The following is a 16,364-nucleotide window of genomic DNA, read 5'->3' as shown; positions in this document are numbered from 1 at the left end:
ACTAGGAGAATTGGAGAAGATAGATAAACAAATAAGAAAGTAATTAATACAACTCCAATTGTACAGCAGAAATATACACAAAAGTAGACTATATGTTAAAATAAATGAAATATGAATATGATTAATGTCAGCAAGAGATGAATGTGGTAAAGAATTATTAAGAATATATTTAAAATATAAATATCAAGCACAGAAATAGGAGAAATGATAGAAGCAATAAAAGAAAATCCAAATGGAATAATTAAAAGAATGAAGAAAGTATTTGGTAAGAAGATTAATTTTAACGAATTAATGGAGATAATAGAATTAAATGAAAGAAAGCACAATGTAAAGAATGTATTTGAATGGGTAAATAATGAATTAAATGAAAGATATTTAAAAGAATTGAAAGAAAAGAAATGTGGTGAATATATAAGATGTGCAAATGGCACTTTCAATGATAAGAAATCAACAGTAGCCACATGGAAGTCATTAAATATAAAAAGAAATGCATTCATCCAAGTAGTAAAGATGCAAGAAGGTGTAACTATGACAGGAAATATTAAATCTAAAATACTCCAAAATGATGATTTAAAATATTGTAAACATTGTCATAACACAATAGCATCTATTAATCATATACTGTTAGGATGTAATGAAAAAGAATCAAATATCAAAACATGATTATGTTTGTAAACAAATATTTAAACACTTATTAATTACACAATTTACTGAATTTGATGCAATTGATTTTAATAATCCTCATAAATGTATTAATAATGATAAAATGGTTATAACTTACAATAAAGATTTATTGGTTAGTGACAATTCATTTCCATGCTAGAAGATAAGATATATATTAACAAAATATGAAAGAAAAGAAAGGATATATTATAGATGTTGTTTTATGTCAAGATATGAATATAGAATTAAATTATATTCACAAAATAAATAAATACAAAGAATTATAAGAGAAATTAAGAAATAACAGAGAATTAATATATGTTGAAATTATACCTGTAATATTATCTATAAATGGTTTAATACATAAAGAGTCAGTAAGAAGATTAAAAGTACTGAAATTACAATTAGACCTCCCCAAAATCCTACGAACAATAATTATAAAAAATATGAAAGACTTAATGTTTTACACATTCAATTCTGGCAGCACAATAGAAGAAGAACAATCTAATGCGAGTATGTTAGAAATTAACTCTATTACATCAATAGAGCATATTGAAGAAACCGAAATAATCACTTCTCAGTATGAAGAAAATCCAATAATGGATATATCTAATAATTGACCTTTTTTTGTTTTCTTCTTCTAATTTTTCATTTTCTTTCTTCATTTCTTTGTAATTCGTTTGAATCTTTCTATTTTGTATTTTCATTTCTGTTATTTCTTTCTCATTTTCTTTTCTAAGAGTTTTTTTTCCATCATTTCATCTGAAACAGCTTGTTCTTCTTCTTCAGTATATAAGCATCTTATAAAAATAAATTAAAAACAGATAAATAAAAAATAAATAACAAAAGTACAAAATATGAAGTAAAAACTAAAAATAATGAATGTTTTATAATATATGTCAACGTTATAAACCAATAAATAACCAACAAAGAAGTAATAATAAAATAGAAAGAATGATAGGAATAACGAAATTAAAACAAATTTAATTAAAACAAAATAATTTATGAAAAAAAAATGAAAAGAATGGTTAGTGTTGGTACAAGAACAAGAAACACAACAAAAAACGTAGCAATTAAATGAAAAATTTTACATTTAATAAACTACTCAAAAGAAACAAACAAATTAAAAGAGTAAATTTGTTTTCAAAAAAAACAATATATAAAGACAATAATGATTAACTAAAAGAGTTTTTGTTTGTACTTTTTTTTTTGAGAAAATCTAAAAACTTTTATGAAAAAAGTCCAATACCCTTTTAGTAATAAAGAAGCAAAACAATTATAAAAATATATTTTGAAGAAATCATAAACACAGAACAGTAGACTATTTATAAAAATAAAACTGGTTAAATCATTAAACATTAAATAGAAGTTGCAGATAAATAAATATACATTTTAATAACCGTTGACCCGTTTCTAAATTTTTCCTATACATATTTAGATTATAATGACAAGTAAAGTGATATGAACTGAATGTCATTATTTTGTGAATCAGCTATGAGTCTAACATCTGTTTTCAAACCAATTTATCCAATTATCATTGTTGATTGCATTCATAGAAATCCATTAATTGATAATGTAAATATTGTTGAGTATGATTGTTTTATAGATTCAATCTTCTCAGAACTAAACACTGTTTATCTGTCTCAAACCAAAAGACTTTTAATGAAGAAATAACCTCTTTATTTTAAGTTAATATTAATGTATATTAATCCTTTGTTTTAGAAGAATAACTAAATAAATAATAAAATAAATAAACCTATTTCTTCTTCTCTTTATTTTGACAACGTTAAAACGTATTTACCAACACTTCTTTATTAAAATTTTTATTTTAAAAGAATAAAACCAAATGGTAAAAAATGCCTAAAAAATAATTTTTAGTGCTTTTACTTCGAAAATTAAAAATAAAATACATCTCAACCCAAAAAAAAGTTACATGTCTCTCTCCAAAGAGTCACGAACTTCTTCTGTTGGTTCATGTGCACAATTAAAATTTCCTTTTGAACTAGAGCCTGTTTGTCCTTTCTTTTTTAATGAATATATATAATTCTCAAAGACTGTAAAAAAACTTAAAACATAGCCAATACAAAAATTAACATTTGGACGAGAGTATGCTGTTCAAGGAGTTTCAATGAAACAGAAAATTACTTTTCATAATAAAACAACTGACACATATAAAATGACAGTTGAACTCAGTACTAGTTCAAAATATACTATGGAAGTTGATGAAGAAAAATTAACTATTGGAAAAAGAGGTAAAAAGTCTGTTACTATTTCCATTTGTTTCAATACTATTGCAACAGTTGGTTTAACAGGAAGTGTTACGTTCCAAGTAAAAAAGAAAGCATTGATAGGAAATGAATCTAGTTCACTTGCTTTACGTTTTCAAATGCTTGGAGTTATTCCTATAGTAAATATAAAAGAAATTCTTTTAATGAAAGAGATTAATCAGTCATCAACAAATAGTATTATAAAAGAAAGAACTAGTTCATCTCATATAACTATTAGGGAAAGTACTTGTAATACTGAAACAACTTCAGTTGATTTATCAATGCTTACTATGGGTCTTACTGATTCAATTTTTGTAGGAGATGTTATAGGAAAACATGGAAAATATAAAGGAGATAATGTATTTATTTTTAAATTAGATACTAAAGAATCTGGATTAAGTAAGGAAGATTTTAAAGTTATTTTAAATAATTACATTGATATTCACCATCAAAACATTATTCAAATGGTTGGGATGAATTATGATTCTTCTCTTTTATTATTGGAAAATGATACAATGTTTAATCTAGAACAAATCTTAGAAAAACCTTTACCATCTCTTTTTTTAACACGTTGTTGTGTTAATTTAGCTACAGCTCTTCAATACCTAGCATCAGAAAGTGTTTTGCATCGAAATATTAAACCATATAACCTTAGATTAGTTCAACACTCAACTATTTCTTTAGGAGGTCCTTTAGTTAAATTACATGATTTTTCTTTAGCAAGATATATACATGAAGGAGAAGAATTACATGACTGTGTTGGTACTATGGAATATATGTCACCTGAAGTCATACAACATAAACCATATGGACTAAAAAGTGATACGTTCAGTCTTGGAATGTCAATTCTTCATATATTCAGTGGTAAAAAACCATATGGAGGTATGAATAAGCAACAAATTGAAAATTTTGTTAAAAACCATCAACGAGTTAGTCCTTCTGAAAAAGTTCCTATTGCAATAATTTCTATTATTAATAAATGTTGTGTTGAAGATTCTACAAAAAGATCTGACTATAAAATTGTTATTAATTTGTTAAATGATTATGCTCGTACATTACCATTGTAATATGTACTTCATTAATTTTTAAAGAAAAAATTTAAGTTCTATTTTTAAATTAGATCCCAAAAATTTTCTTTCGTTTCCTTTTTTTTTTGGTTTGTATATATTCTTCTACTTCTTGTTCCTTTTTTTTTGAAAAAAAAAACTGATAATCAGAGATTAAATTTGTTTGTTCGATGCTTCCTAATACAGCAAATAAAAAGAGAGATGTAATGAAAAAAGAAACAGAAAAATTGATTGAGTCTCCAAAAAATCCTTGTTTATTTAGTAGAATATTTAGCTTGAACTTTGACAATCCATATAATCTTATAGAACCATATTTTCTTCACCAATTATTATTTTCAAGTAAGAGTAAGTTATATTTATTTGATTGTAGATATGACTACGAATATGAAGGTGGTCATATCTATTCGGCAGTTCCTTGCCCTTCTAAAAACGAGTTGGAGACATTATTCTTCATAAAAAAACAAGTAAATGTAATAATTGTATTTCATTGTGAATATTCTCAGAATAGAGGGCCAAATCAATGGTTACTTTTCAGACAGTTAGACCGAGAAAAGAATAAAGATCAATACCCTCTTATATGGTATCCTGATGTTTTTGTACTAAATGGAGGATATCGTTACTTCTATCACTTATTTCCTGTTTGTTTTTTTTAGAATATTATTAAAAAAAAGATAGTAAGTAATTAATAGGAATGTTGTGGAGGATATATTAGAATGGAAGATCGTCCTTTTGATACATCAGATAAATCAAAACCACCAGTTAAAATTAGTTGTTGTAGAAGGTTAAGAAAAAAACCAATTTTTGAGTGTTCTCCTATTATTTCAACAAGAAGAGTAAAGACAATGTAATTGAATAATGAATAATACTAATAGAGTATTTATTTACAAAAAACAACTTCTCTTTTTATATGCAATAAAAAAAAGAAAAATGCAAGAGATATGAATAAAAAACTAAAAAAGAAAACTAAAAAGAACTGAAAAAGAAATAAATTTATCAAAAGAAAAAGAAAAATGGAAATACTGAGAGGTATTAAAGAAATTCCTAAAAAGATATTAAAATGGGTAATTAGTAATTGGAAGTGTATGATTTTCTTTGTTATTTTTACAATATGCCTTTGTTTATTATATTTTTGTGATTGGAAAGTTCATTATGCAAATAGTGTGTCAACAAAAACATTTTTATTTATGTTTACATTTGATGTAATGTTAACATTGTTATTAGCAGAAGTAATGCACCCAGGAATGATGATTCTTTTAACATCTATTTTACTTGTATTTCTTCAAATTATTACACCAGCAGAAGCATTTGTTGGATTTTCAAATAATAGTACATTAACAGTATTAGTTGCGTTAATTATTTCTGAAGCAGTTGATAAAACTGGTGGATTAAAGTTTGTAGGAAGATTTCTTTTACCAGATACACCACAAAAGTATATTTGGCCTTCTGCAATACGATTATTTCCATTTGTTATGGCAGTATCATTATTCTTAAACAATACGCCAGTTGTTGCTATGTCTATTCCATTAATATTTGCATGGACTAAAACATCAACACAACCAGCATCTAAATTATTATTACCAATGTGTTATGCTATTCAATATGCTGGAATGAATAGTATTCTTGGAACTTCTACAAACCTTGTTGCTAAAGGATTAATTTTAAATCAAGTTGATATTGTTAATTCAAAATATAATTTAAATATGCAAGTTACTGTACCAATGTTTGAAATAGGAATTGTTGCTTTTCCATTGACAGTTGTTGGATTTCTTTATTGTGCCTTTTGTTCCTTTTTAGTTCCAAAGACAGAAATTGAAGAACCACCAAAAAATCATTCAGAATTTATTATTCCAGTTAAGATTGGTCCAAAAAGTAGTCACATTAATAAGCAGTTAAAAGATACTGTTTTATTCTTCCCTTCTCATGGTAAATTATTCAGAATTAAACGAGGAACTATCTTTAAACCAAAACCAACTGATATTCTTCAAGAAGGTGATATTTTATATTATCTTGCTCCATATGAACTTTTAAATGATGTTTATGCATATAGTGGAATTATCCCTGAAAGTAGTTTTGCTAAAGAAATGATGAGTACTAATAGAGAATTAAAAGTTTATGAAGTTTGTTATGGTGGAAATTCAGAAATGTTAAATAAAAAATTTCAAACATTTTATAAGAATCATTTCTTTGGGATATTAGGTGTTTCATATAATAGTAATGAAGATGCTCTTGAAGGAATTAATGAAAATGATGAATTAATGGAAGAAGCAGAAGAAAATGAAGAAGAAGAGAAAATAAATGAAATGTTTAAAGATGAAATTAATGAACAAAAAATACAACCAACTTTAAGTTATTTAATTTGTACAGATTCAGAATTTGCAACTGAAGAATATTTCCCTTCTCCATTCCAATTAGTATTACCATTAAATGTTCAACTACCACAACCAATGGTTATTTATAAAACTATTTTAGCACTTTTAGCTATTGCTATTCCAGTTATTACTGATGTATTAAACGCTGCTCCTTTTGTTGTTGCAGCATTTGTTTTTGTATTTATTTTATTAGTAACTAATACTATTACAATTAAAGATTTATTTAAAGCAGTAGATGTCCCATTAATCTGTATTCTTGGTGCTTCATTTGGGTTAGTTGAAGGAATGGTAAAAACTAATGTTGGAGCATTGTTAGCTCGTTCACTAACAAGAGCTTTCTTACCTCTTGGTAAATTTGGTATTCTTTCTGCATTAGTTATTCCAACAATGTTACTCACTCAGTCATTAAGTAACGCTGCAGTATTTGCATTAATGTTCCCTGTTGTTTGGGAAACTTATTGGGGAACTGATCCAACTGGACTAGAACGAGGCAGAGTAATTGGACTAAAAAGTTCAATGTATGCAGTGATGATAGCCACATCTAGTGTATTTTTACTACCATTTGGTTCCAATAAAACATTGATGATCATGAAAAAAGGAAATTATAAAATTAAAGACTTTATAATCTTTGGTATTCCTTTAATGATTTTATCATTTGTTGCAGCTGTTGGTTTATCTTATTTATTCTTTGAAGTAGTTTGGCCTGATAACTATTAATTCATTTGGTAATTCATTTACATAGTTTCTTTTATATCAATATTTTGGTTATAAAAATATTAAAAAAACTCAATTTAATTACGATATTCTCGTTCTTTATAACTACGGCTATTCTTTTTAGAAGTATCTCTTCTTCTTCTACTTGAGCTTCTACTTCTACTATATGACCTATCTCTTCTTTCTCTTGAATGATGCCTTCTTTCACTTCTTGAATAATCTCTGTGTTGATGGTGTTTTCTTCTTTCTGACTTATCTTCTTTTATTTCTTCTTCTTTATTACTTTTTTTATCTGTCCTATTTACTTCTCCAGCTTTTTCAACTAACCCTTGACTTAATATTTCAAATACTTTCTTTTCTTGTTCTTCTCTTTCTTTTTTAATCTTTTCTATACCTCCTTTTAATTCTTCTTTCTTTTTCTCCCAAACTTCTTTCATTAATTCATTTCGTTTCTTTTTCATTTCATCAATAATTCCAACTTTGATTTTAATTGCTTTTTCTTTCTTAACTTCTGTTTTAGTTTTAAATTCATTTAATAATTCTTTCATTTCTTTTGGTTGAACTTGATATTTACCAATGTTTTGAATCATATAACTACACAAATATTTATTTTCCTCTAAAACTTTTCTATCAGAATCATGTGAACTCTTTTCATTTTGTCTTTCTTTCTTATATGATAATACTTTAACCATTCCTTTCAAAAAAATATTTTCAGGTAATGAAGACGAAATTGTATTGTATAATTTAATAGCCTTATTAACATTGGATTCTTCTGTTGAACTTAACATTATAATTAATTCTTTAGTGATTAATCCAGTCCATTTATTATATACAACTTGAAATCCTGAATATTCAACAATAGTAGTTGAGTTGAACCCTTTCTTTCCCCTTACATTTGAATTATATTTCTCTTGACTATTCCATTCTTTTAATTGTTTTAATAAAATGTTAAGGAATATTCCTACATTATATGTTTCTTTTGTTGTCATTGTAACACAACTTCCAATTAAATACATGGCAACAATATTTAATAAAAACATTAATGAAACTCCTTCAATATCATTCTCAAAAATTTGTAATATAAATTTGGCACAATACATAGCATCTTTTATACTTATTTTAATTCTAGGTATTAAACATTGACTCATAAACTTATTTGGGATGTAATAAAGTTTTTCTTTTTTAAAGTCAGTAAGTTTTAATTGTCTGATCATACCTCGAACCCACTCCTTATGTTTTTTAATTAATGGTATAATATTATTTCTTTTTATATCTTTTTCATAATGCCTTGTTATTTCATCAGAAATATCATTATATAATTTATCAGGACAAAAAATATCTTCAAGGTCAAGTAACCAAAAGACTGTGTTGAATAGATCACTTTCTCGAGTTTTGATTTCAGCAACAATATCTTTTTGTTTTGAAATAAATTCAGATTTCCTAAACGATATATTATTTGTAATAGAAAAAGACTTCCATTGTTCCCAATCACTGCATAATGGAACAATAATTCTAGCCATTTTCCAGAAAACAGAATTATCTCGAGTCATAATAAAATAATCAAATTCACATGGAGCATTAACAAAATAAGTTTTTAATTCTTCTGTAAAAAGAACTGAATCAATAATTTCAAAATATTTTTGAATAGTTAAACAAATTTGATCATACTCATCTTCATTCCATTGAAACATTTCATGACATCTCAACTTCATTTCACTTAAAAAGAATCCAATCTTAAAAACACATTTTTCTTTCTTAAGTATGTTCCAAAACCCTTTTTTTGAGATGAGATAATCTTCTTGATCATTTAATTTTTGATTAACAAAAAAATGAATTGGTTCAATACTCGATACAAATGAAACAGAATCTTTTTTTGTAATCTCAACAAAATCTCTTAAGGATATTGTCAATGACTCAATAACACGAAGAGCCAATAACTTATCTTTTGTAAGTAATTCTAAAATAAAATCAACACAATCCTGGAAATAATAACTGTCACAAATAGGAGATAATGAAAAAGTAAATTTAATGCAATTTTCATTTAAATCTCCTTCTTTTTCATAAATTGAACGTAACCGATTAATTAAATACATTTTTAATAATACTGGACTCTTTATAAATAATGAAGTTAAATTTGGAATATCTTTTGGAGAAGATTTAGCAATCTCAAGTGCCTCTTCAATTAAAGTAAAAGGACGATTATTAAGCATTTCAAAAAACTGATCTTTGTCTTTTTTAAAGTTTGACATAACTGAAGTTAATTTTGATTTTGGGTCTATTTTCTTAAGTTCAGGTTTTACTGAATCATTGTAAAATAATGAAAATATTTCAATTCTTTGTGTTTTATCAAATTTATAAAATAATTCCTTTTGACTTATTAAAGTATTACATGCCATTGAAGTAGTAGGAGAATTTAATCCAAGGAGTATATTAAATATTACCTTTTTATGTATATTTGGATGAACAGCAAGGAAATCTTTTCCTTGTTTATCAGAAGTTAAAAATCGTTGAGATTTAATAACAATCTCAGTGATTTTATTTTCATCTTTAATTTCATTTAATGAATTAATAAATAAAGAAACCATTTTTTGAGATACTGAAATACTTTCGTTAATTGATGAAATGACATGAAATATATCTACCTTTTTCATGGCATCACAATCTTTACTTAACATAATAGTTTCGAAGATTTTATCAACATCTTTTGGTTGTTTAATTGTATTTTCAATCTATTGTTAAGTAAATAAATTAAAATGTAAATATCCTAACTACATCTCTATTCAAAGAGAAAATTATAAAAACAAACTAATGACTGAAATGAAGGGATATCAATAAAATTTGTTTTTACAAAATGAACCAAAACATTTTCACTTTTTTTTATACCATCACTATTGACAATAACTTTATTTAATATTGACTGAAAGAAATGAAAACGGAGACATAAGTTATTAAAATGTTTAAGTGATGCACATTTATTTCCACTTTCAAAAAGTACTTTAAAAATTTCTATTATTCCTTTGTTATGTAAGACTATTTGTTAACACTAATTTTCATTTATTTTTAACAATAAAACAAACAAGCTGATTCATGTATTCTTAAAAATGCATCTTCTTCTGTACACTGATCGTTTACAAGTTTATTAAGGGTTTCTTTAACAGTGTCTTTAAAAGAGATTTCTTCCATTAATAATGGAGTTTCTAGTATTTTTTGGTTTATTCAATCATTTTTTCTTTTTCTTTTTCTTTTAATATAAATTTTATTATTATTGAATATTGACAATTTATTCTTTTATTTCCAATTTTTTGTTTAACTTCTTTCTATTTTTCTCATCTTTTTCATTTTTGCCAAATTAAAAAAAAATAGGTATATTATAATTTATAACAAATTTATTATTAATTATTATTGATAAATAAAATGAATGAACTAAAAAAGAAACCCTAAACTACACTTTAATTGGCAATGGTTTTCTCCAGATTTGTTGAAGTTGGTCGTGTTGTTTTAATGAAGACTGGACCTTTCGCCAGTAAACTTGCCGTTATTGTTGAAATCCTTGACCACAATAGAGTTCTTGTTGACGGTCCACAAGCTATTACTGGAGTTCCAAGACAAGTTGTCAATTTGAACACTATTTCTCTTACCTCATTTGTTGTTAACAAAGTTACTAGAGGTATGACCCACAAGAAACTTTGCCTCAGATTCACTCAAGACGCTATCATTAAAAGATTCAATAAAACTGCTACTGGTAAAGCAATTGAAAAGAGAATTCTTAGAGAAAAGATGACTGATTTTGACAAATTCCAAGTCAGCATTATTAACAGAAAGATTAATGCTGCTGCTAAAATTGCTGTCAGTAAGAAAGCTCATTAATTGAATTTGGGGATATATTATTGTATCAAAGAATTGGTTTATTTTTTTATATTAATTTATTTATTACAATAAAAATTAACCTTTGTAGTTGTATTTAAAATAATCTTTAATTAATTTATTAATATTATTTAATAAACAGGTCTAAATGCTGACATTCCTCTTGAATTTCTTTTTTCTATTGGACTTTGTCTAAAATCATTTATTCTTTTCTTTTTTTCTTCTATAGAACTTTTCTTATTAAATAAGAAGTAATACATTAACTTATTAATTTATTCTTTTTAAAATAAAATAATATGAACAAACGGAATTGTTGGATCTTCAGTTAAACGTGGTGTTATAATTTCATTTTGTAATGTTTTATTTTGAAATTGATTAATTATTTCTTGTCTTTTTCTTAAAGCTTCAACTGCTTTATCAATTTTTCCTTCATCAATCAACTTTTCAAATTCTTCTCTAGAAATACTCATGAGTTTGAGATTCTTAGTAGATTTAAGTTACATTAAAAAAACTAATTTTTTAAAATTAAGAGAATTGATACAAATGAAAAATAAGTGATTCTAAAAAAATTATATTTCACAATTTATTAGTTTTGAGTGGAGAATAGTTTTATTCTTATGAATTATCTTATTAAAATAAAATTTTTAAGTGTTGTTTAATTTTTTTAACAATTAGAAAATGGTTGTAGTATTAAACAAGTAATAAGAAAATAATAAAAAATTTAAATGTACTAAAGGAGGATTATCTGAATCAATTCTGTTATTGATTTAATTTATCTTAATTAAGATAAATTAAATTAATAAGTAACTATGAAATATACTTTTCTGAGAAAATACAAAAAGTCTTTTACAAAAAGCCAAAAATATTATTAGTCTTAAAACAAATTATAAAAACAAACATCTACATTATAAAGTTGTTTTAAAAATTATTATAAAAAGTTCGTTAGTACATTAATATTTAATTAAAGAATAAAGAATATATATTAATTATTATTGAAGACACAGAATGAAATAAATTTGGAGTATATATTAATTCTAATATTGATGATGTTGATGGTGATTATAGTAATGATTCAAATTCATTTGTATTTTCATTAAAAACAAAAGGAAAGTTTAATATTATGTTTAAATAAAATGTTAATAAAAAAATTTTTTATTTTGGTGGTTTAGTTAATTTCATAAGCTTTTGTTTGTTTTTGGAAATACTGGAATGTAATTCTCAAAGAAAAGTATAAAACAAATCAAAGGTTAGTTATAGAAGGTTTGAAGAGAAGTAGTTTTGGGTTTTATGACAATTATAATTTTATTCTAAACAGGTTTATTGTTATTAAAACAAAAAATGACTTTTAAGATTTTTGTTATTTCACTTTTTATTATTTGTAAATGTCTTGACAGATCAAACAATTAATGAAAATGATATTTTAGAACACTATTTAATGGTATGTTTTATTGAAGAATATTTCTTAGATTTTCTTTCATTACTCTTGAATTTTTGTTAAAAATGTAAAAATTAAAAAATTAGAGAAAACTTAAAAATGTTATAGAAATAAATGCTATTGATTTTTGAACTTTTTATTTATGGTGTTGTGGCACAATTATGCAACACGAACACATGCACTGAAAGAACTGGAAAAGAAAATAATAAAACAACCAAAATGGAACATCCATTCTTAGACCAAACAGTTCCTATAAACTTTACCAAATTAAAACCTGAGTATGTTGTTTGTGATGTTAATGAAGCAATAAAACAATGTCAAGAACAGATTAATCAAATTAAAAATATTAAATTTGAAGAAGTTTCATTTGAGAATGTTGTGAGAGCATTTGATAATGCAACAATTGTCATAGATAATGTTATGTTAAAGTTAGAAGTATTAGTATCATGTAGATCAGACATTGAAGAATATCGAAAAGCATATGATGAAATTCTCCCTAAAGTAACAGAATTTAGAGCAGCCCTTCATAGTGATGAAGTTATGTTTTCATTAGTTAAGAAGGTATATGAAAATAAAGAGAAATTAGAAGATGATCAAAAAAGACTTGTAGAAGAGAAGTATGAAGACTTTATTGAAGGAGGAGCAAATTTAAATAAAGATGATAAAACAAAGTTAGTTGAATTAACGAAAGATATAACACGACTAACAAAAGACTTTTCTAATAATTTAATAGATGCAGTAGATAAATACACGATGTATATAGAAGATAAGAGTAAATTAGAAGGAATTCCAGAAAATATTACTGAAATGTATAAAAAAGAAGCAGAAGAAAGAAAAAAAGAAGGATATATTATTACTTTGAAAGTACCATCCTATTTTCCAGCTATTAAATATTGTAAGAATGAAGAATTAAGGAAAGAATTATTTATTCAATATAATAAATTATGTAGTGAAGGTCAATTTGATAATACAAAGTTAATTCAAGAAATTATTGAAAAAAGACAAAAGTATGCAGAATTACTTGGATTTCATGACTTTAGTGATTTAGTTACTAAAAGAAGAATGGTTAAAAATGGAACAAATGCAATTGAATTTATTAATCAATTACATGATAAAGTTCAAAGCTTCTTTTATAAAGAAGAAGATGAGTTAAAAGAATTTAAAAAAGAAAAATCTGGTAATAATCAATTAGAACCATGGGATGTAAATTATTATATTGAATTGATGAAACAAGAAAAATATAGTTTCAATGAAGAAGAGTTTAGAGAATATTTTACAGAAGAGTCTGTCTTTGGTGGATTATTTGAAATATATAAAAGATTATATGGAGTTTCATTTAAATTAAATAAAGAAGTTCAAGGGTGGCATGACGATGTTAAATACTATGAAGTACTAGAAAAAGATGGTAGTGTTATTGGTGGAGTCTATTTTGATTTATATCCAAGAAAAGGAAAACGTTCAGGTGCTTGGGAAGAAATGTTAAGAGTAAGTTATGAAAATGAAAATGGTACTTTTATTAAACCATTAGGTATTGTTTGCACTAATATTACACCACCAATTAATGGTATTGCAAGATTAAATCATGATGAAGTAGAAACAATATTCCATGAAAGTGGTCATTTAATGCATACCTTGTTTAGTAAACAACGTTATGCTTCTTTAGCTGGTACAAATGTAGCATGGGATTTTGTAGAATTACCAAGTCAAATAATGGAAAATTGGACATTTGAAAGAGAGGCATTAGATCTATTCTCACAATTTGGAAATGTTAAACCAATACCAAAAGAGTTATTTGATAAAATGTGGAAAGCAAAGAATTATATGTCTGCATATTACACAATAAGACAATTAAGTTTCGGTAAAATTGATTTAGAGATTCATAGAAATTATTTAACAAGTGGATTATCGTTAGATGATTTTATTTATCAAAAAGAAAAAGACTACAAATATCATTTTAATATTAAAACATTTTCTATCATTAGAACTTTCCAACATCTTTTCTCTAATTTTATTGGATATGCATGTGGCTATTATTCTTATAAATGGGCTGAAAGTATTAGTGCTGACGCTTTTGAATATTTCAAAGAAAATGGTATTTTCAATCAGTCAATTGCAAGTAAATTTAGAACAAATATTCTTTCAATGGGTAATTCAAAACCTGCTGATGAACTATATAGAAATTTCAGAGGAAGAAATCCAGATTTTACTGCTTTATTAAGAAGATCTGGTTTAGTTGAAAAGAAATAATTCAAAATCCCTTTTTTTCATTCGTCCATTTTTATCTATTGACTGTAAACAGGAGGTTCTTTTGAAACGACCTTTTTCTTTTTTCCTTTTTATTCCTTAGTTTCTAGAAAGATAGATAAACAAGTTAATGAGGTTGAAACGAACCATTCCTACATAATCAACAAAGCAAATCTAACTACTTTATTATGTTAATCATTTTCTTATTTACATTATTTACTCTGATTGTTGCTGCTCCTATATCATGTAATTCTTACCAATCTCAAACAGACTCACATTCTGCCTCACAAACAGATATTGAATTAACTATGAGTTTTGGGTGTTATTTTATTGTAACTAGTCAAACTACATTCAAATCTATTAGTGGAGAAGGAACAGTTGTTATCAACGGAGAAATCAATGTTACTGTAAATGATTTTAAAGGAGGAATTATTCAATTAAATAATGAAAAGGCGAAAGTTATAATTGTTCAAACTTCAGATTTATCTAACAATGCTAACTCTAAGTATCAAAAGAAAATAGTTGGAAAGGGAACTACTGTTATTAAACCACAAAGTAAAGATGTTACCATTAATTTGGATATGATAGGAAGTACTTCTTTAGCTGTAGAATCTGTACAACAGTATTTTAAATTAGTTGTTGGTACACTTTACTTAAACAAAGATATTGATGTTGGAAAGTATTGTGAACTTTCTGTTTCACAATTAACATCTACTGTTACTAATGAAAAACGTTCTATAAAAACCTCAGGAAAAAGAATGGTTATAACAGAGATTGATGCTGATCTTTATCGATTAGTAGAACCTACACAAGTTATTATCTCAGCTGTACCAATAACTGAAACATATTCCAATGTTGTTAAATGTACTTTAGATGGAACATTTGTAACAGGAACTGATCTTGTTTGTCCATGTCAAAGTCTTACTGGATATGAATGTGAACTTGAATTTACAGGATCAACAAATCCAATAACATTCCCAAGTGAGAATATTGCTTTACATAAATTGACACTTCCAAGCGGAGCTACTATTTCTGGAACAGGTAGTTTAAGTGTTATGAATCTCGAGATTAAAGGAGACGTTACCATTAATGGATTTTCAAGTGTTGATATTAACTCTCAAACAGGAGAGTCTAAGATAACAATTTCTACTAATGGAAAATTAAAAGGAACAAAGTCTAAGACTGTTACATTTAGTCCAAGTTCTTCTTCAGTAAAGTTAGAATATTATGGTACAAGTGTTGAAACATTAACAGTTGATAAAGAAGGAACATTTATTAACAGTGGAAATAATATTAAGACTGTTACATTAAGTAATAGTGGTAAATATACAGTGCCAGAAGGAATTACTGTTAATAGTGGAACTATTAATGTCTGTCCAACATGTGTTGTTAATATTAATGGAGAATATACAGAAAGTCTTAAAATTCAATCTACTGGTACAAAAGATAACACAAATAATGATTATAACGTTATTTTTGGAATGTTTAAAGATTTTGTAGAAAAAGTAGTAACAAGTACAGGAACAAACAAAATTACATTCCATCCAAGTGGAAAGAAGGTTATTTTTAAAGAAATGGATTATTCAAGTACAAATGAATTAATTGATGGATGTGATTATACTAACACTTTCTACAAGACAAATACTAAGAATAAATGTGCATCAATGAAGGTAGAGGGAATTGAACCAATTGAAGTTTCATTAACAACAAGTGATGTAAATGGAGCAGATAAGTTTATAAT

The 16,364-nt window shown here is 25.6% G+C and overlaps 8 protein-coding genes across 8 annotated transcripts in view, besides 2 other annotated features; 6 read left to right on the top strand and 2 right to left on the bottom strand.

Moving 5' to 3' along the window:
• Positions 1-1,297: a repeat region.
• Positions 1,287-1,449: a repeat region.
• Positions 1,450-2,839: 1,390 nt separating this feature from the next.
• EHI_185620 (protein kinase, putative) lies at positions 2,840-3,997 on the top strand (the record flags this gene model as incomplete). Its single annotated transcript, XM_644513.2, has 1 exon — positions 2,840-3,997. The coding sequence occupies one exon, from the start codon at positions 2,840-2,842 to the stop codon at positions 3,995-3,997; it is 1,158 nt and encodes a 385-aa protein (XP_649605.2).
• Positions 3,998-4,167: 170 nt separating this feature from the next.
• On the top strand, positions 4,168-4,845 carry EHI_185610 (rodhanase-like domain containing protein; the record flags this gene model as incomplete). Its single annotated transcript, XM_644512.1, has 2 exons — positions 4,168-4,635; positions 4,687-4,845. The coding sequence occupies 2 exons, from the start codon at positions 4,168-4,170 to the stop codon at positions 4,843-4,845; spliced, it is 627 nt and encodes a 208-aa protein (XP_649604.1).
• A 162-nt stretch (positions 4,846-5,007) lies between these two features.
• On the top strand, positions 5,008-7,083 carry EHI_185600 (sodium/sulfate symporter, putative; the record flags this gene model as incomplete). Its single annotated transcript, XM_644511.1, has 1 exon — positions 5,008-7,083. One exon carries the CDS (start codon positions 5,008-5,010, stop codon positions 7,081-7,083), a length of 2,076 nt encoding a protein of 691 aa, XP_649603.1.
• Positions 7,084-7,157: 74 nt separating this feature from the next.
• Positions 7,158-10,263, bottom strand: EHI_185590 (uncharacterized protein; the record flags this gene model as incomplete). Its single annotated transcript, XM_644510.1, has 3 exons — positions 7,158-9,809; positions 9,887-10,110; positions 10,158-10,263. The coding sequence occupies 3 exons, from the start codon at positions 10,261-10,263 to the stop codon at positions 7,158-7,160; spliced, it is 2,982 nt and encodes a 993-aa protein (XP_649602.1).
• Positions 10,264-10,523: 260 nt separating this feature from the next.
• On the top strand, positions 10,524-10,964 carry EHI_185580 (60S ribosomal protein L14, putative). Its single transcript, XM_644509.2, has one exon. It carries the CDS (start codon positions 10,540-10,542, stop codon positions 10,945-10,947), a length of 408 nt encoding a protein of 135 aa, XP_649601.1. The 5' UTR covers positions 10,524-10,539; the 3' UTR covers positions 10,948-10,964.
• A 111-nt stretch (positions 10,965-11,075) lies between these two features.
• On the bottom strand, positions 11,076-11,414 carry EHI_185570 (uncharacterized protein; the record flags this gene model as incomplete). Its single annotated transcript, XM_001913976.1, has 2 exons — positions 11,076-11,175; positions 11,251-11,414. 2 exons carry the CDS (start codon positions 11,412-11,414, stop codon positions 11,076-11,078), a joined length of 264 nt encoding a protein of 87 aa, XP_001914011.1.
• Positions 11,415-12,493: 1,079 nt separating this feature from the next.
• On the top strand, positions 12,494-14,626 carry EHI_185560 (oligopeptidase A, putative; the record flags this gene model as incomplete). Its single annotated transcript, XM_644508.1, has 1 exon — positions 12,494-14,626. The coding sequence occupies one exon, from the start codon at positions 12,494-12,496 to the stop codon at positions 14,624-14,626; it is 2,133 nt and encodes a 710-aa protein (XP_649600.1).
• Positions 14,627-14,931: 305 nt separating this feature from the next.
• The window catches only part of EHI_185450 (uncharacterized protein), a gene marked incomplete at both ends in the record, with an annotated part of 2,709 nt that continues 1,276 nt past the window's right edge, over positions 14,932-16,364 (top strand). Inside the window, one exon of the mRNA XM_001913975.1 lies at positions 14,932-16,355. Coding sequence (XP_001914010.1) covers positions 14,932-16,355 — 1,424 coding nt within the window. The remainder of the gene's footprint in view (positions 16,356-16,364) is intronic.

This window comes from Entamoeba histolytica, genomic scaffold (genome assembly GCF_000208925.1).
Source record: "Entamoeba histolytica HM-1:IMSS scf_1104750519113 genomic scaffold, whole genome shotgun sequence".
In the NCBI taxonomy this organism is placed as follows: Eukaryota; Evosea; order Mastigamoebida; family Endamoebidae; genus Entamoeba; species Entamoeba histolytica.
The sequence above is the reverse complement of the archived record's forward strand: the minus strand, read 5'-3'. Positions and strand labels throughout refer to the sequence as shown.